We start from the raw sequence: 20,979 nt of genomic DNA, 5'->3' as shown, positions 1-20,979 counted from the left end.
TTGTGGTATGCTGCTGGCAGAGTCCGGGGTGACATGGAGAATTTTTACCACATAGATCTTGTCGACTGTCCCACTCATCTTGCACTAGCAGCTATGGAGGCTGCCAGCCCTTGGAGGGTCATAGGGGAAGTCACATGGCGGTGGTTTCTCTATTTAGGGGGTGGGTGATGTCACTCAGTATGTTACTTAATTAAGTATTCAGCGACTGGCTATCCTTACATATAGGTCTTCAAAACAACAACTGTATATCATTGGTTTCTTTTTCTTTCTTTAATTATAAGGATAATAACAACAACACTGACAGAAAAATAGAGAAAATAGAAAATATCCACTATTTTTGAACACAACCACAGTTATCATTTTTGCATAAATATTTTTATATAATTGTAGTCAAAGTCTTATACAGAATTGTTGCATGGATTCAGTACCCCAAGTATATATTAACACTTGTTCCATATCCAATCAATCCTGTGAATCATAAAAGTGAGTAATGGTTGTAATAATCATGCCACAATCTATTCCTAGAAATTTATAGTTTTTGAAAGTGCTGTCTCACTTATATTTGGTCCTCACAGCAACCATGGGGAAGAGGCATATGGTATTATCCATGTTTTTCATTAAAGAAAGTTAAGGCTTAGAGAAATGCCCTGCCTAAAGTTATCTAGTATGTAAATAATGTGACAGATTTAGAACACAGCTTCCATTTGGCCATTCTGCCTCACTTGCTTAGATGTGATTACTGTCTAAAGAAGGCAGTGGTTTTGTGGAGGAAACAAACAGGTGAAATGTGATGTATAAGTGATGAACTGCCATATAAGTGGCGTAGGAAATGTGTGCAGATAAGGAAGCCTTGCAAGTGGCCTGAAACAGATGCCTCTTGGAGATACAGGACTTGTGCTGTGTGTAAAATGTAAGTAGGAAGTGGCAAGGCAAGGAGGAGAGAGCTTTCCAAGAGCATTTCTGGACATAGCATAGAAAGAAGATATTCTAGTTTGATAGGAGTAAGCCCAAAATGCGAAGCAGTAGCATCTGACTTTTTCCTGTAGGTTGTCAAAAAGCATCTGAAGTTTTAACCAGAGATAGATGAGATAAAAGTCACATATTAGAAAATTGACCTGGTGGTATTATGTAAGATAGACTGGAAGAGGAAGAGCCTAGAGGCAGAGACAAAGTAGGAGGTTCCTGCAGCGGTTAAAGTGGTCAAAGTGTGAAATCTGCCAGGTGCAGTGGCTCATGCCTGTAATCCCAGTGCTTTGGGAAGCTGAGGCAAGAGGATCGCTTCAGGCCAGGAGTTCAAGACCAGCCTGCTCAACCTAGTGAGACCGCATCCCTAAAACAAAGTATGAAACAAGTAGAACCGAGAGTAGAGCACTAGTGGAAATGGGAATGCAGCAGGAGAGACATCTCACAGACACTTGAGAGAATTTGCATTTAGAGACATCTTAAAAGCACTTAGGGGATAGTAGAGAATGAATCAAAGACAAAATGAGGGTTTGAGCGCCAGCAAGTGGAAGAATGACGCTGACTTTAATAAAAACAGAAAAGTTAGAAGAGGATGCAGTTTGATGAGTGAGATGAACTGGATTTTAGTCATAAAATTATAGAATTTTAGAAAATTACATTAGGAAGGACCTGGACTCAGATTTTTTTTTTTTTTTTTGAGACAGAGTCTCGCTCTGTTGCCCAGGCTGGAGTGCAGTGGTGCAAACTCAGCTCACTGCAACCTCCACCTTCCGGGTTCAAGCAATTCTCCTGTCTCAGCCTCCCAAGTAGCTGGGACTACAGACATGCACTACCATGCTCGGCTAATTTTTGTATGTTCAGTAGAGACAGGGTTTCGCCATGTTGGCCAGGTCTTGACCTCCTGACTTCAAGTGATCCACCTGCCTCGGTCTCCCAAAGTGCTGGGATTACAGGCGTGAGCCACTGCACCCGGCCTAAGGACATTTCTTTAAATGAAGCTTTACATAGGAGCCCTGTATCATTAAGCAAAAGAAAGGAGTGAAAGAGTAGAATTCCAGAGATGTGTCCCCTTGGACCATCCATGTCACCTCTATAAAGCTAATGAGGTTCCATCAAGTACTATTCAAAGATGTTTGGCCCTACCCAGCCCCTCATTTTTAGACAAGTGATCTGGGTCTTGAAGATGTTGAGTAATTTGCCAAGGTCACCTGGCTGCTGGAGGAAGAGCCAAGGCTGAAACCCAAGTATTTAGTGTCTCTTCCACTGCCTCATGGCCACCTCTCATTCTGAATTTGAACTGGGCATTGGTAAATTCAGGCAGACAAGCCCAGTGGTCAGTTGGTGGTAAAGAACAGAAGCTTAAAGAATTAAGATTGATCATAGCTGAACCCATGAGAATGAAAGAAAGGGAACAGGTAAGAAAAATTGGGGAGCACACTTTGGCAAGGGCCAAAGCTAGAGAAGAGGAGGAAGAGAGTAGCCTCTTCTTTACATTCACTGGGCCAGCAGAGGGAACAAAAAAGCCAGTGAAGACTAAACAAGAAATTAAGAGGAAAAAGACCAGGACCTCCTGTGTAGCAGATGTGAGGCAGATGGTTTAAGAGGGGCCAATGTCAAGGGTGTCAAATATCACATGGTAAGAGGACTGGGAAAATAATCATTTGGCAAGAAGAGGGTCACTGGAAATATCTCAGAGTAGATTTGTTGGAGTGACTGATGAAAAAGCTGAGATTTCAGATGATGAGGCAGTAGACACAGGTGGACAACATGTATTCAAGAAGCTTTGCAACAGAAAGAAAACAGCCCTAAAGGTAAGGAAACCACAGGAGTAATTAAGTGAAAGCAGTAGCAGAAGGATTTTATAAGGCGGGGAAGCCATTTTCTTGGTCCTTAGGGGCTTGGGTAGGTGGAGAGAAACAAAAACAAAATAACAAAGCATGATTCTAGCTCAATAAACTATTGAAAAAGAGCTCCTGTAAATGATAAATTACTTTGATCATTTCTCAAAGTAAGTGATGAGGACTCTTAGAAGGGAAATTTCTGCCTTCAAGTAGCTAACTCTTTAAGAAGTCTTTTAAAAAGTCTGTGACATCTAGTTTCCAGTTATTGAAAACCTCTTCTCCAGCCCTTTAATGATTCCTTCTACGTATCACAGAAATTAGAGTTAAAAGGTAGGCTGAGAAAAGATTTATTAGGTAATCTCCAATCTCATGTCAAGTGCAGAATTGTTACCTGCAGTGCATTTTCTAGTCTGGTGTGCTTTTACTGTGTTCTTCCCACTTCCTTTGGGAGACTACTTCATAATCCAATAGATCTCACTGAGAGGAAACTCTTGATCTCCATCCTAATGTTCCCATCCCGCTGTGTACTTTGTATACCACTAACAATTCATACTTAGTAACCTTCCTCATCTCCCACCCCATCCCCACTCACTCACTTCTACTTTGTAATTGCTAGGCATCTGGAACCTCTTTTCTGGAATATCTGGTAGACTCATCATTCTTCTGGGCATGTTGCATCTATCAGGCTAAAGGATTTTAAGGTGATAAAAGGATAAAGGGTCTTCATAACTTTATGTTTCTAATGATAAAACTTTCCCATTCTGATAAGGTCCTTTCCATTCTCTAGAGATTTGGGGTGGAGAGAGTAATAAGGACCATGAACTTTTTAAGAAAGGAGCAAAACCATGTGTAATTTATGATTCAATGTCCTTATGTGTTCCCCAATTACTAAAAAGATAAGTTGGAATGTCCTGTTTAGAGAATATGAAATCCAACTGAGAGACTGTTCCCAGAAGAATTTTGGCTTCACCAGTCTACTCTCATGGATCTTATAACCTGAGCATCTCCGTAGAGGGGTCCAGAAGGATGCCAGCACATGTAGTGGTTTGTGTTATAAGATAGAAACACTGAGCTTAGGAATCTACCTTTTTTATATCAAGTGTAAGCAAGCCTGCTCTTTGTCCCACAAGAAAACATCAAGATTTCCTGCTGCAAACAAAACCAGAGAAAGGCCCCATAAAAAGAGCTGTCAGAGCCTTGCTTCTAAGTTCAGAAACGTGCACATCCTACTTCCTGGCTAATCCTACTTCCTCCAAAATATTTTGACAAGATGCTATAGAAACCTTAAGTTGAACATTTCCAAAACTGAACACACAATCTTCTCCCAGACTAGCTTCTTTCTCCATTTTCCTATTCACTGAGCCACCTACTTGTTCTCAATATTTTCATCAGCCACCAGGTCACCAGATTTTTTTTTTAGTTTCACCTCTTAAATGCTGTTTGCACTCTGCATGGGTTTTGACTGTCATCATCAAAAGGCAAAAATGGATACACTTTTGCAGTAGGCTGACTCGTTTCATTTGCCTCCAAACCAATGTCCTAAAATGCAGAACTGAAAACTCTTCACTTGTTAAGCCTCCCAGATAAAATCTACACTTCTTACCATGATCTACCTACTTCTCCAGCTTCATCTTCTCATATTTCTTTCTTTTAGACCTTTTATAAGAATTGCTTTCTGGTCCCTGGGTAAGCTTGCACTTCTGATCAGTTTGAATGCCATATCCTTAAAAACTTAGAACTTCTTGGCATATAGTAGGCATGTGGTGTATATATGTAGCAGAAATATTTATTTGGTGGCTGAAAGTAAAAACAGGCTTAGCTTAAGTGCAACAGGGAATTGGTTTGGGAATTAATTAATTCCACATTCTCTCTGTGTATTCCCTTCGCCTTAACCAATCATGATGATGGAGCTCTTTTGACAAATGCGATAACTTAGATTTCTAGACATTAAATAAAAACAAAGAGAGAGGGTACAGTTGTTGCTTATATCTACTTTGTAGACTACCCCATACTTGGAGATTATCGATAATTGTCCTTATCTTGTTCAACTGAACAATACCAATATAAATACAGACAAATCAAATTAACCTTATTTTTCTAAGGAACCCATGATTAGTGAGTCATTAAAACAAAACTCTCCTTTTCTAATAATTGGAAAAGGTAAAACCACAACATATAATGTGGCTGTCTAAAATCACTATCCTGTCTTCTATCCCTTGAAACACAGCTATATTAACTTTAACTGTTCTCTTTGGCAAAATGGATGACATAAGCATTCACCCATCTAATTAGCTCTGTGACTTTGTCAGCAAGAGCCTGAGCTTATACCCTGCCCAAGGCAGGCTTAGGATCTGGAGCTTAGTCAGTAGTGACTCTTTTGAGTGGTCACAAGTTGGTCCACTTCACTCAATGCTATGCTATAGACTATTTAATATGCTTGGACACACCCTTGACTCTAATGGAAATGATGTTTTCCCTTTTGGAGATTCTTGAGGCCAGTTTATTATAAGATGCAAGCAAGCATTCCTTGGAGCCTGCCTGATCAGCTTCAATGATACTGTACCACTTCCAGCATAGTTCTTCTGCCTCCTAGAGGAGTCAGAAAAACAGCTCCATCTCCAACCTGGACAAAACTCACAGATGTCCCCAAAAGCTGAGATGTCAGCCAAGCCTTGGGTGTCCGTCAAGCCAAGGCCTGCTGGATTGTTGTGGGAGCCATGCAGAGAGATGTGTCCACTCCAGTCACTGGCCATGACTGCGTGAGAACACACCATTTGTGGTCAGCAGAGCACACACTCCAGTATCCAATCTCAAGAAATACTTCCACAGAATGGTGACCCTAAGACTCTTATCTTTCCATACTAATTTTTCCAACCCTAAAACATCACCAAAGCAAGAGTCACTGGGTCTTATCTGGCTCCTTGTAGACATTGTTGATGCAGCAGCATTTCTTTGAACCTTGCTCAGAGTCCCCCTTTCTATGTGACTCCACTTTTGGACCTGGGGAGAAAACAGCATTCTCAGGTGGTCTGTCTGTTCCACCCTTGCCTTTCTCTGCTGGCTCCTGACATCTGCCTGCCCTCTACAGTCCATTTCCCTCAATGAACCTGGATCTTCAACTGTGTGATGGCCCCAGGACACCACTCAGTCTTGGCAATTAATGTGGGCCTGTTATCTGCTAAACTCATTCTGAATAATTTCATTTGGCCCCAATTATCATCCAGGCTGTGAACAGATCACCCTCTCTTGGAGATATTATTTCCACTCAGCTCCAGGGTTCATTTTTTGTATTTTTTTAATGATGCAATCATTATCCTAGTTAATGTTCTTCCATCCACTTTCTTCCTACACCTCTCTTGGGAGACCTTACAAAGCTTCAGCTTGCATCTGCTCAACAATCTTAACCTCCCAGGCCTGGAAGTCCATCTGCCATGTCCCTGTGGGACCTATTTGTCCTTAGGGCATACAACTAACAGAATTCAGCAGGCCCATTGACCCCACTACCCTAGAAAGATGATGTGTACACACAGACCTGCTCTGTTCCAATGGAGAAAGTACCTAATCAGCCTAATAGGAAAGTACCAAATGTTATTTTATCATAGCAGGAATTTCTATTTCCTTTCCTGCAATTCCTCTTTATAAATGTTCTAATCCCATCTACATAATAAGCCTTTGGATTTGTTCTGTTTTAAAATTCTTCATTGTGTTTCCATTGAGGCTGGCTCCCAAGATCCTGTTTTTGATTTGTAAGAGCATCTCTAGTAACCTTTGATGTACAGCTGGCTCCAGACTTAGCTTAGACCACTCCCCAAACTCTTTCTGACTCCTGTCCTTATTGGGATTTTCCTACCATCAGCCTGAGGCCTGTTATACCCTCTAGCCAACCAAGTTCTTCCCTGTGATATATCATCACATCACTGTGATTTTCTCAATTCTTTACCTTATCCATTTTCATTTCTCATTCAGTCATCATCACTTGCTCTTCAGCAAATAAGTGGGACCTTAAGTGGAGCCTCTAAAATGCTTATCAGATATTACCAACTGCAATTTCTCAGTAGAGCCTTCTTTCATGGCAATTTCTAATTACCCCTGGATTACAAAGTAGTAGCTCATAAGTTAAATTAAGCTCAAAGATCTGTTTTGATGGCATGTGCTGGGTTTATTTTTCTTTGAATGCCTTCGGGTGTGGTTTTCACTTTTTGCAGGCTCGGCATGCTCCCAATACTTCCTGTACTCTTGGATCTGACCAGTTTTGTTACTTTGTACTAACTATCTAAATATCTCTCCTATAACCACTTCCAGTTCTGGGGACACCTGTCAACCCATTTGTTCAAACCTTCTGAATTCTTCATCCATTCGGCTCTCCCTACCTGTTCTCTATCATCCCTGCAGGTTCCCCACCACTGCTCAATATACTAGTCCTTCTTTGGAGCCATCTTTCAGTGAGCAACTTTCCTCCAGTAAGATTCAACTTCCCTAATGATTCTACTATCCCATATATGCAGGTCATATATGCAGATCATTAATTTGACTTTCCATTAAATCACTCTCCATTTTGAGTCCTAGTATCAAAAGTCTAGGATGATATGAGTTAAATCTTCATCTCTGTTTTTAAATGTAAAAGACCACAGAAAGAACTAAAAATAGTCCAGCCTCAATGTTTCACGTGTTATTGGCTTGTTGTACAACTCTTCATTTTTAGTTTTCAAAAAAAAGAATTTACCAAGCTTTGCTTTATCTGCCTCTTGCATTTATTCATGAGGATCCATACCTACTCAATTTAAAAACACTTCTAACAATTCTATCTTAGCTCCCCAATAGGCCCTATTTCTCCACACACTCAGAAATTTTTAGCATGGTATTATAAATCAGTTTCCTGCATGCTTTCCCAAAGATTATTCATCTTTGAAATAAAACATGTTAAAGTAGCTATAATCAAACACAGTTTTAATGAACAGAGTTTAATGAAAACATGGACAAAAATCTAAGATAACTTGTGCCAAATTTGCCACTTGTGCAGAGAATTACTTGGTATGCGGGGAGCAGTACCTAGGAGCCTAACTTTACATAATTACTTTCCTACTCTTGGGCAAATAGATCAATTGTATAAAAGATTTGATCTTTAGTTATAAATAGAAGTGATGACCTCATTTATAGAGTTTAAGAGATCTGGTGTTTTTTATTGACATGCACAGAATCTACATAAACCCATATGTGGTTTTTGGCTTTTAACTTTATAGGAAATCAATGTGTTGACAGTTGCATTAGTCAACCAAGACCGAGAGAACAATATTGAGAAAAGAAGCCAAGGCTTAAAATCAGAGAAAGAAGCTCTGCTAATAGGTAAGGAAATTCTGTTTTCTTCATCTGTTCTCTTAAATAATTATTAGGTAATTAACTTAATATTTTAGTTATTAACTTATTAATTTAAACAGCATTGCCTTCTGGTAAAAGGTGAGATTAATTTCATCAAGATTATATTACATACATTTCAAATTAGTGGCATACAAACTAATGGGGGTTTTGCCTTTCTGTAACTGTATATATTAACTGATTGTCAGACATGAAACTGAGTTCAAGAATACGCTAATTTGCATCTCACAGGTTACAAATCTGAATTTCAAAGCTTGGGCATGTCACTTCCAACTGGAGGCCAGGTTGCATCTAGTTCCAAACCAAGCCATATCCCCAGGCTCAAGAGCAGCTTTGAACCCTGAGATTAAACTCTAAGCCCCTTAGCAGAGGCCACATCCTAAAGTCACTCCCAAGGCTAGACCTGCAATGCTGACAAATAGGGCCATGCAGGGTACTGATGCTAGGCTAATCCAGGACAATCGGCTTCAGGCTTCCCTGTCCAAGTATGGATCCTTTTGTCCAGGATGAACAAAAGAAGCATCCTTAGTGGATCCAGATGTCTTACTTATTTTCACGAGGAAGAATTCTTGATGAGGATGTGCTGGCAGTGTGCATGGAAGCCCATCTTAGATGCCTATATGTTTAAGGCTGTCTTTGAAGCCCTCAAATTCAGAGGAAGGGAAGCCACCACCCTCATGCTGTGATGCACAGAACTGATTCAAGCTGCACCTTGGCACTGACCCCAGTGTAGGGTTGCCAGGTGAGACTGGCTCCATGGTGGCATGGTTAAGACTGAAGAATGAGGCCAATGTACATGCAAGACAAACTGTTCTTCAGCAGTTCATTATCTGGCAGAAATAGTGCCTGGTTGCATTTTTTTTTTTTTTTTGAGACAGGGTCTCACTCTGTTGCCCAGGCTGGAGTGCAATGGCACAATCTCGGCTCACTGCAACATCCTCCTGCCGGGTTCAAGTGATTCTCCTGCCTCAGCCTCTTTAGTGGCTGGGATTACAGGTGCACACCACCACGCCCAGCTAATTTTGTATTTTTAGTAGAGATGGGGTTTTACCATGTTGGCCAGGCTGGTCTCAAACTCCTGACCTCAGGTGATCCACCCGCCTTGGCCTCTCAAAGTGCTGGGATTACAGGCATGAGCCACCGCGCCTGGTCCCTGGGTGCATTTTGTAAATACTGCATGTGCTCACCTAAAAATGACAGGTACAACAGGACCTAGAGAAGCTGGCACAGGAGGAATTAAATTCAAAAGATAGTCCAGAGTCCATCCATCATATATAGATTTTTCAACTACAGGGTTATTGAATATGACATCAACTTAGAGATACTCCGAGGAAAACCAATTATTTTTTTTTTGCTCTGATGATATACAGCTGTAATAGCATGCCATGCATGAGTCTCAGAAGACATGCTGATGTGCTATCAGTTCCAGGAACCCAAAATGAACCCATATGTAGTTGGTAACTGGATTTTTCTTCTATTGGAAAACATGTCCAAGTCTGACAACTGTTTCTCTGTCACTCAGTGTGACCAAGGTGTGATTTTTCCCTATAATGCTTTTAGGGTATGAACAAAGCAATTAATGATCTGCAGTAAACTTTTCCCTCTTTAAGTAGGAATAATTCTGTCCACTTGAAGGTTAAAAAAATGGGAACCAATCTCTATTTTTTTATTTCCTTCCTTTCACTAGAGATAGCTGCTGCTTTTATGTTTTAATTGGAGAACACAGTTCATTTAAAATGTTTTCTAAGTAGTTATTAGGTTTTATTTATATATGTACACACATACATGCACTTTTTTCAGTTGGCTACTTCAAATATTTTTAAATGATGTGCTTTATATGCAGTACATTAATGGGAGTAGGTAGGAAGATTACATTTATAACATGCTATGCCTGCTGATGTCTTTGGTATCACAAAAAACTATATAAAATTAGTTAATTCAAGTGTGTTAGAAAAATATTAGTCAGGATCTCCAATAAAAAGCATATACAACCAACTCTAAATTTTCCGAGACTTTTCCCCTCACTGTTGGTCTTTTGAACTAGTTTACTAATATTAGCATTTGAAGTTAGGAGTAGAGCAAAAGAGAAACAGGGGGTGACACTTATTTTGAATCAATATATGAGAATATTTAGGTAGAAGGGAGGCCAGAGACTTAAGTGATTAAAATAAACTTAGGAGTTTAACTTTCCCTTCAGTTATCCATTACCTTGCTACCTTTCTCAATATTTTATTTTATTATTCTTAATGACAGTTTGGCAACAGATGTGATTTCCTTGCCAAACCCACTTCCAAAACATCTATATACTTCTACTTTTTTGTATAATCCTCCAAAAGAGGATAATCCTCCAAAGAGAGAATAATCCTCCAAAAGAATGCCACAATGGGGAAGAGTTTCCAAGACTGGCAAAATGGATCCTGCCAAAAGCTGCAGTTGCTGCCTGCCACTAAATGATCCTATCTACTCACTGAGTTTGGTCATTCATACTTTGTAGATACCTGAATCTTGTGTCCATAAAGAGCTCCCCTGAAGCTTCTGGAATCTAGATACAGACTGTGGTAGGGACAAAACTGCTCTGGACCAGAATAGAGAAAAAGGATTTCCTGGTGCTGGGGCTACACTTTCCTGAAGAATTCTCATACACTGAATGATTCTAGGAGCCCTCTGGCCTTCTGGTACATCTGGAGCAGTCATAAATACTCTTTGCAATTCCCCCTGAAATCTTCCCTTGGAATAATTAAGTCAGTAGAGAGGACACAAAAGTCATGCTCTAGGCCAGCCTAGAAGGCCAAGGACACAGCGGAAAATCTCCCACAACTTGGAAACATTAATTGGCAAAATCTTCATCACATCTGCATGCTTATAGTGTATGCTGTATGCCAATATAGTCAGATGATCAGTGCCCTCTTGGGGCACATAAATGTTATATAAGAAATGCACACTGGCACAAAGCATTCCCTGGAAGAGAAAGGGAGTGAGAAAAAAGCTCTTCAAATGGATTCCATCTACAGAAAGAATAAAACTGAGGCTAGAACTTCCTAAACAATGAGCAATTCTAGTTACATATAATTATTTGTGACACTGATTTATCTGGGCAAAAGGGTGTATTCTGCCCAGACATTCTTATGACTATTGTATAAAACTAGAGTCTTTATTTCAAGGCATAAAGTTGATACTTATTAGAGAGGATCCGTGGGATTTCATTGACATAATTTAGAATTTTGCAGATCTGGATCCTAAGTATTATTAGAGTTCGACCATTCTGATGGACTTTCTTCTTGACAATTAATGGGTCTTCCAATTCAACTAAAGAAGACAGGCCCCTGGAAAATACTTTATTATTGTGATTTCTGGGTTATTCATTTTGTAATCAATTTTTGTGGAGACAGGTTGACATATAATTGGACCTTAGAGAATTCTATTTTTATGGGGGCATTGCAGGGTAGCATTTTGTTTCATAATGCTATAGTAACCACACATAAGGTCAGATTGACATTGCTCAATATCTGTGCCAGAACTAGTTCATTTCACATATGGCCTACGTGTTGGATTGGCATACACTGAAGTTGTTTGGGATAGAATGAGTCATTACTTTTGATTTGGGGCCAAAGTTTTGGAGCTGTGTTTGGCTGGATATTGTTATAAAGGAAAAATGGATCAAATTTTTTTTATTGACAAGCTAATAGTTCTGCAGAGAGCTGAGAGTATAACTCTCTGGGTCCGTATCACTCTATATTCTCTTGCTTTTTATTATAATTCCAACACAATAGATTTCAATCCCAGCAGCTCTGATTGACACCCTGTTGATGCTAGTCATTGTAAATACTATCCAGATACAGTCAAAAACTTCTCCACAACTTTTAACTGTAACAAAGCAGCTTTTCTCTAAAACCTCCCTGGTTCCCTGAGAACTGTCCTCAGGTTGACAATGATTGGGCAAACTTTCTTACATATCCTGAGTCCTCTGCAGATCAGGACATACACATCATTTCCATCACAGTCACCCTCTCACACGTGCACAAAACCAGACTATACCAGAAGCAGAATGCTCCTCCTAATGTGGGTATAAAGAAACAGCTGAGTAGAATATGGAAAAATATTTTTAAAGAAGGTTAAGCAATAATTTTTGGTGATTTCAGTGAATAAAGTTGAGGCTATATTTAGGCTGTACCTGAGAAAAGTAATCTTGGGAGTATGTTCCTCTCTGAAAACTACTGACCATAAAGAATGAGTCATTGACCTAAATCTTGTTTCCAAGGCACAAACCTCCATATCAATAAATCAACAAACATTTGTCAAGAGCCTACGATAAGAATAATCAGTCTTCATTGTGGAAAAGAATTATCTAGGCAGCCTATTTAAAAGGCAGAATCTTTAGCCCCACACACAGGTGTGGTGGCTCACGCCTATAATCCTAGCACCTTGGGAGGCCGAGGCAGGAGGATCACTTGAGCTCAGGAGTTCAAGACCAGCCTAGGCAATATAGTGAGACTCCCATCTCTACAAAAAAAAAAAAAAAAGTTAGCTGGGCATGGTGGCATGCACCTGTAGTCCCAACTACTTGGGGGGCTGAGGTGGAAGGATCTCTTGAGCCCACGAGCATCAGGCTGCAGTGAGCTGTGAGCAGCACCACTGCACAACTGCCTGGGTGATAGAGTGAGACCCTGTCAAAAAAGAAAAAAAAGAAAGAGATCCTGTTCATTGCAATACTAATATCTGAGAGGATGCTAAAGCAGGCATATCTGGTACTACGTTTTGAGAAACGCTGGCCTGATTTATGCTATCCCATGCGTTAGCTGATGGTGGAAAGATGATCTTCCCTCAAGAAGTTCATAGATAATGAGAAAGAACGCAGTTAATTACAATGAACTGTGGTTCGTAGTAAAATCAGAGACACAGAGAAGGAGCTACTTATGCTACAGATGCCTTGTCAGAAGAAAGGACAGCTGAGCTAGTCCTAAAGGATGAAGAGGTTTTCACTGGATGGATAAAGTTGTTAAGAGCATTTCAGGTACCAGGAACAATTTACTAAGAGGTTCAAATACAGTCTGAGGGGTTTAATTGAAAAAATAAGACAGACAAATATTATAAAACAAAACTAACTAACCAACCATACAAGATCAGGTTTTGTACTCACCAAGTAAGTGGAACAAACTTTTTTGGAAAATTAAAGCTTTTTGGAATCCCAAGGCACTGAGAAGCATCAGCCCAAACCACAAGTGTTTGATCGGTTTCCTACAGTTTCTCTCCACTTCCCATATACGCTTCATCACTCTGCAGCTGCCCACAGACAGCTGTCCCCTCAGGGCTTACTAAGAGACCCAGATTTTGCATGGCTTTTTTTCCTGCTGATTCTCCAACGTCCATGGACCATTTATATGGGCGTCAACATGAAACAAGACTATTTCAGGCTGGTTTATGGTCAGGCCTCTGGGAATTCCCAGCAAGATGTGATTGTGTCTAGAGACACAGCTGTTCATCTGCAGAGCCAAGGTCTCTGGAAAGGCCCAAGGTGCCCCTCTATCCCAGTGAGCTGATGGGCCCCAGGGTCTTTTGAAGCTTCCTAGGAGACTATCAACCAGTGTAGGTGTAGAGAAAGCTAATCTCAGCCAGAACTTTAGAACCTGACACAGAGAGTTTGGAATGAAAACTCCAAGCAGCCTGGGGGTAGTGGGGAGTATATTCTGGCAATATTCCATTTCTCATTCCACTCAAAGAGAATAATGTGCTGACCAAACTGAATGCACAAAGTGATAGTTTATTCTCATTGGGTAACCAATATAATTAAACTATAACAGGGCTAACCCATCCCACTCCCATCTTTTGTATAAGGATGCAAAGGAGAAACTATAATACCTAATGATCTCTAAGCAGCCCTGAGCGGTGGGGGAGGGGGAGTGGTCCTAAATATTTGTGGATTGAGGCATTTCATCCACTGGGTAATCTAAGGCAAATCACTTATCCAAACCACTGTGGTAAGTGTGTAAGCCCTCATACTGCATAAAATTAGGAAGTTTGATTAGATGGTCCTTTTCAACTCAATTCTGTGTAATATATGAGGACTATTATGAAAGCTGCATTACCCCTTAGTGATCTTGTGTGTAAATGGAGCATCACGTGCATCAATATATAAACATGAACTCTACTATCTTCTACCTTTGCAACAAACGAGAAGGAAAATCTGTCTTGACACCATGACCCCTTTCCACCAACAGTCCATTTCCTGCCCCTGTCCGAAGCAGGATTCCTCCAACGCACTATGCTCACAGTCACCATTCCCTCCTCCCCTCTCTCTCCAGCCTCCTCCAGTCTGACTTGCCTCCTCACACCAAAACCATTCTTTTCCACATCACCAGAGAATTTTATGTCACCAATTTCTCAACTCCCTCTACCTGGCAGCTACTTTACGTGGTTGACTACTCACATCTGGAAATACTTCTCTCCGCCATCATGATGCCACACTTTCTTATTGATTAAACCCTCTCAGAGTCCTCTGATGAGTTTTCCTCAGCTTACCTCTAAATTTTGGGCTTCTCCAGCCTTCAGTCTTGAGGCCTCTTCTCTACCTAGGTAATCTCAATGAATACTTTGGCTTCAAATCCCTTTTTGTTGCCATTGCAAATGTATACCATCTCCAGCTGCCATTTAATATTCTTCACTTAGATGCTAATGCACATCTCAAATTTAATGAGGACAAAACAGAACTCCCGAGTCCCCTTTTTCCTGCCCTAATGTGCTCCTTCCCCAATATTCTCATCTGAGAAAATAGTCCCACCCAGTTGCTGAAGTGAAAAACTGTTTACTCATCTTTCATTCTTCCCCAGCCTCACTGCTCACACTAGCCCCCTGGCTCTCCCTTTGGAGTCCGCTTCTCCCTTTGCAGTCCAGATCACGACTCACCACTCCAGTCTCGTGCAAACACTTCCAACTGGCCTCCCAGTTCCCCCTCTGCTCTACCCTCCATACAGCAGCTTGAGGGAAGTTTTTAAAACATAATTCAGATCATGTCAAGCACCTGCTTAGAACCACTCTTTTGGTTTCCTCCCACATTTAGAATTTAAATCTAATCCAAACTCTTTCCCCTGGCACACAAGGTCCTGCGTGATCTGGCCCCCACCTACCTCTAAACACATGTGCCATTCTCCAGCCCAGTGTGTTCTGCCAGCTCACTTCCACCTCAGGGCCTTTGCACTATATGTGGCCTGTACCTGGAATGGTCTCCCCCAGGCTTTCCATGGCTGACTCCTTCTCATCTCACACTTGAGAAGGTCTGCTTTCTCAGGGAGAGGCCTTCACATAATCGCTGTATTAGTCCATTCCCATGCTGCTGATAAAGACATATCCAAAACTGGGTATTTTATAAAGAAAAAGAGGTTTAATGGACTTACAGTTCCACAGGGCTGGGGAGGCCTCACAATCATGGCAGAAGGTGGAAGGCAAAAGGCATGTCTTACATGGCAGCAAACAAGAAAGAAGAACCAAGTGAAAAAAGTTTCCCCTTATAAAACCATCCGATCTCATGAGACTTATTCACTAGCATGAGAACAGTATGGGGAAACTGCCCCTATGATTCAGTTATCTCCCACTGGGTCCCTCCCACAACATGTGGGAATTATGGGAGCTATAATTCAATGAGATTTGGGGGGGGACATAGCCAAACCACATCAATCGCTTTGTGTAAGGTAGCATTCCAGCAAACTGCAGGTTGCTGTCTCTTCTGTCCTCTTCCCTGATGTGTTTTCTTCATTGTGCTAAGCACTATCTAAAAATTTTTATTTTTCATCTTTGTGTTTATTATCTGTGTTGCTCACCTGGAATAAAAGTTCCACAGGACCAGCCCCTTGCCTATCTTATACAATGCTGTGCCTCTAGCACCTTGCCACCTCCTGGCTGCTAAGTGTTTCAAGTATTAAAATAAGTGATGAAGCAGTACAAATCTGGCACTATTTGGTTAATTTAAATACTGCATCCTTAGTTTTAGTGAGACCCAATAATGTAAATAAACTAGATGGTTTTGATGGGAGAAGCTCAGAGTGCTTTTGGGTAGCCAATTTAAATGGGCCTTCCTAACGAGGTTTCCACAGGCCTCTAGAGCTAGTTAGTTTCTCTTTCTAAAGTAGTTTTTAAGATTCTGAGATGTGCAAAAAGCCCAATAGTACCGACAATCTCCTTTGTTCTTTTAAAATTTTTTAAAATTAGGCACTTAAATTTTTTTTTCCACTTTTGGAAACCCATTCTCAAATATGGAGGCCTTCTACATCTCCATGGAAACAAGCAAGTCCAATTGTTGAGCCATCCCCTTGGAGATCCATCAGTTCAGTAACAGCTAAATCCACCACCCTCCATTCCTAGTGTTCACTTTACCAAGCCTTTAGGTCTATTCCAGAGGACCATAAAATAGTCTCCATATTCCAGGTTTGTGGTATTTTTCATTAACTTTTGAGTTACAGCCATCCTTTTTCCATCCCCAGGGAATGTCCCAGTTCCTTTAAAAAAAAAAAAAAAGCTGCAAAGAGGCTTTACTTGTTTATTTAGAAAGATTCCCTCAAATGAACCTGATCCAAAATCACAGGGCCTAGAAACATTTTCTCAAGTGGCATGACTGTTGCTTCTGTGGTGCCACAGGGATGGACAGATGCAGGAGTGGGAGGTGGGCTGAGGAGAGGCAAGGTACCGGGGAGGATGATGACTCATGCTTTCCTTTCTGCTGTGTCTCTAGCAACACTGGATAATTGGGTTGTCATCCACAGGAAAAGCTTGGGAAGCCTATTTGTGACTGCCTGCCTTGGCCCTACATATATCTAGTGGCAATTGCTGAACTCTTATAAGGAAAAGCTAATGGCTTCTTAATATCAGCTACCACAGAGATGGTTCTGAATACCCTCCTAAAAGAACACTCAAGTCCACGTCAGGATTTCTAATCTGATTTTAGAATCTGATTTTCCCCTTAGTTATGAGCAAAATAGTTTCAATGAAAATTTTCCTTGCTCAAAACATCCAAGTTACTCCATCCTTCTAAATCCATGACAGGACGGGTTAAGAGTAAGAATTTTCAGTGAATAATACCTCAAAGTTACCTGGTTTTTGAAAGATCTGTTACTACTTGTAGAAATGTTTAAGGTTCTTATTTATTCCCATTAATCAATAATAGACTAATAGAATTTTTAAACAAGTATACTGGAGATTTCCAGTTCTGGCAAATAAATACATTCAACATATACCTCTTATGAATGTGTACTATGTTCTGGATATGGAACCAGAACACACAAAGACTAAGAGCACAGCTCCTTGGGGTGCAGACCCAGGATTAGGGGTGAGAGACAGCAGACAGTGGAGGAGCAAATCCATGTTCACAGAGGGTGCCAACTTCACAGAGGCACTCTAGGTCCTCCCATTTCTGGTGTCCCTAAATGACCCATGTCAACACTTCGTCTCCTAGGCTAAGGGTTATCAACCTCTCCCCCCAACCCACCCCATCCTCCTCTGACTTGTTCTATTCATCCTACTAAAGACATTTATGTTGATAACCATACACCCATGGACATTTACAAAAGGCTGTAGGTTATGCAGGAGATGTTGAAGACTCTCTGGCCAGGGGGAATATTAAATATGAAAAATATTGTTATCTATTTGCCTGGGGTAGTTTACCTAAGACTGCTCAAGTCTTATGCCCTCTTTCTCCATGGGAGACTTATACACCCTTGTCACCCCAAAGTCTGCAGTGCTACTGCCACTCCCTGTCTCAGCCCTGCTGCGTAAGCAGATGTCCACCCGAGGAATGCTGCTCCCCACCTTGCAGCAGCCCTCACCTCCCTGGGAGAACCCTGCCGGGGAGGAGGACAAAAAAAGCTTCCGACTAGGAGCACCCCCTCACCTGCTCACAAAGCCAAAGCTGACTCTTCCTTCTCCCTCCCCTGTCCTTCTCATGCCCATCACTTGTGGGAGGCTCTCTGTGGAAAGCAGTGGCCATAGTACCTGGGATGGTCAGTGAAAGCCCCACTCACCATCATGAAACAGGGGATTCCCTCTACACGAACTGTGATTCAGCCCTTACTCTCTCATTCAACAAATAGAAGGACTAAGTTCCAGTATTTGATAGTACAGTAGGGAAATTATAGTTAACAGTAATTTACTGTATACTTCAGAATAGCTAGAAGAAAAGATTTGGGATGTTCTCAACACAAAGAAATGATAAATGTCTGAGGTGATGGCCATGCAAATTATCCTGATTTTATCATTACACATTGTATACAGGTATCAAAATATGCCAGGTACCCAAAAAATATGTACAAATATTATATATCAATTAAAAACTTTGTAAAACAAAAAAGGAAATGCAAATGAAAATAATCATTTTTAAGTAGTTCTACTATATTCTAATTTTTTTAAAGAAATCACTCCTGAGCTTTTATATTTTAACTCTTATTAGTAATAGAATTACTTAGAATGCCACTTCACCAGAATTGAGAATTTCAGTTACAGGGAAGTAGCTGCCAGGTCTCTAAAATTAAAATATTAGTAAATAAATAAGGGGAGGGGACAACACAATGCTCCCTGAGTACATTAAAAGTGGCTATTTTTCCTCGTAAAGATATTTTTAAAGTATCATCATTGCCTTCTACCATTGCCATTATTTCAAAAAAGGACATTTTGACAAGAAAAAAGGAAGAATATAACCTCAGAATGAAGTGGTAGTTCTTTGTATCTCACAAAGAACAGGTCAGTCTTTAAAAACTGAGATTCTACCTTTACAGGGAAATGTGGGAATTGTTTCTACCTCCCCATCTCACTGTCATCCTCTAGAAGCCCTGGGAAAGCAACATTCTGAGGATAGGTCTTGGAGAGTCCCTTTGGTTTTCTGTTCTCAGCCTGAGGATGAACTGGGAACTTTTCTTTAAAAACTTGACACTCATCCCATAGCATCAGGGAGCCATGAAACCCTATGGCAGATCAATCCAAGGTCACCTACAAATATAGGATGACCTAGTACAAGAATGCTGTGTGCACCTGTGCCCACCCAGATGGCATTTCATACAGGTGAGGGTCTGCCCTGGCTCCCAAGCATGAAGGCTCACAAAAAACAGAACATGAAGGCTTACCCTCAGATTTAATTCATCTTGAAACTTTTTTAACAGAAAGCTAAAACTATCAGTCTGAGGACAACTTTTCTTTTCTTTCTTTTTCAACGTTTATTTTAGAATCCAGGGGTACACATGCAGGTTTGTTACAGAGGCCTATTGCATGACTCTGAGGTTTGGGGTATGACTGAACCCATCCCCCTGGTAATGAGCATAATCCCTAATAGGGAGATTCTCAGCCCTTTCCCTCGTCCCTCTCTCCCGCCTCTAGCAGTCCCCAGTGTCTCCTGTTCTCCTTCTTATGTCCATGAGTACCCACTGTTAAGCTCCCACTTATAAGAACATGCAATATTTGGTTTTATTTCTGCATTAGTTCACTTAGGTTAATGGCCTCCAGGTGCATCAATGTTGCTGCAAAGGGCATCATTTCATTCTTTTTTATGGCTGCATAGTATTCCATGGTTCATACCACATTTTCTTTATGCAATCCGCCACTGATGGGCACCTGAGCTGATTCCATGTTTTTGCTATCGTGAATAACAAGTGCACAACTTCTTAACAAAAAGCAGTCTACAGTTTTTGGAGTTGACTTCCTCATGTTCACTATTTTGATTTTGGATCCAGGAGCAGGGAGAAGAGGAAGGTAATGCTTTTTACTTCATTCCTGACTTCAACGTCCAGCTTTTCATTTGTCAGTACAACGTTGACAGCTGATTTGCACGATGGAAGAGCCTTGTAATTTATAATCAAACTGCAGCCAAACCATCCATTCCCAGACCTTTTAAAATGATCTTGTAAATTACAGCAGCAAGAAGGGGAGAATGAGCTGGCTCCTTTTAAACAAGAGCGACAACCAGGGAGAACAGCAAATGTTTCAGGAAGAATTTGGGCTTCCTTCAATGGCAGTTGGGGGAAATATAGATTAAATACTTTTCATATCTAGCAACTGTAATTATCAGGAAAATTTAAGGCAGTGTGATTTCTGACACAGTTGTATGAGCCATTTTCATACTGCAAAGTCCACTGAGGGAAAGAAAAGATAATTTTATCCTTCCAATAACTATAATTTTATATTGGTAAATCAAGCATAAAATTGGTAGTTGAAATGCTTCCAGGAGTCTTTGTTTTGAAATACCTTTATCCAGCTGTATATTATCTCAGAGTCTAGCTTTGCTAACTACTATCATTCCAGGAGATAAAGTGTTCTGTTTGCCATGTTACTCTTATTGCCTTCAGAATGTGCTATTATTGAACGCTTGTTGAGTGCTGCTAGAAATGGCAAGACCATAACTCAGCCTGACAAAATAGTCACTGGGGTTAGACAGCATTATTTAACAGAGACTCTCATATGCCTTTGAATAATTTCCAATGTTTGCCTTTTTAATTCAGGTATCATATCAACGTTTCTTCACGTCCATCCTTTTGGAGCCAACATAGAATATCTTTGGTCATACATGCAGCAGCTGGACTCCAAGGTAAATTATTTTGCTCGAGTGAACTTTCGTTGCTCAAATTTAGCATGTTGATTGCTGCCTGCAGGTGGACTCTGCATGAACTGAACTAGGGCTGTAGCAGCCTGTGGGGGTTGATCAGCCCTTCTCTTTTGCAAGGACCTCAGTTTTTGGCAGATTGTTCTCCTCTTTTTGCTTGCTTTTGTCTTTGTAAAAAGAAGAGCAGTTATCCAAAATGACAATGACTTTTTAATTTGGAAAGCTTATGAGAGA

At 40.7% G+C, this 20,979-nt stretch overlaps 1 protein-coding gene across 1 annotated transcript in view; it reads left to right on the top strand.

Moving 5' to 3' along the window:
• ENOX1 (ecto-NOX disulfide-thiol exchanger 1) overlaps nt 1-20,979 on the top strand; it is a 409,234-nt gene that overhangs the window by 377,645 nt on the left and 10,610 nt on the right. Inside the window, exons 17-18 of the mRNA XM_063595931.1 lie at nt 8,045-8,147; nt 20,645-20,730. Of these exons, the coding sequence (XP_063452001.1) occupies nt 8,045-8,147; nt 20,645-20,730 (189 nt within the window). The remainder of the gene's footprint in view (nt 1-8,044; nt 8,148-20,644; nt 20,731-20,979) is intronic.

The sequence above is a fragment of the Pan paniscus genome, chromosome 14, assembly GCF_029289425.2.
Source record: "Pan paniscus chromosome 14, NHGRI_mPanPan1-v2.0_pri, whole genome shotgun sequence".
NCBI lineage: Eukaryota > Metazoa > Chordata > Mammalia > Primates > Hominidae > Pan > Pan paniscus.
The sequence above is the reverse complement of the archived record's forward strand: the minus strand, read 5'-3'. Positions and strand labels throughout refer to the sequence as shown.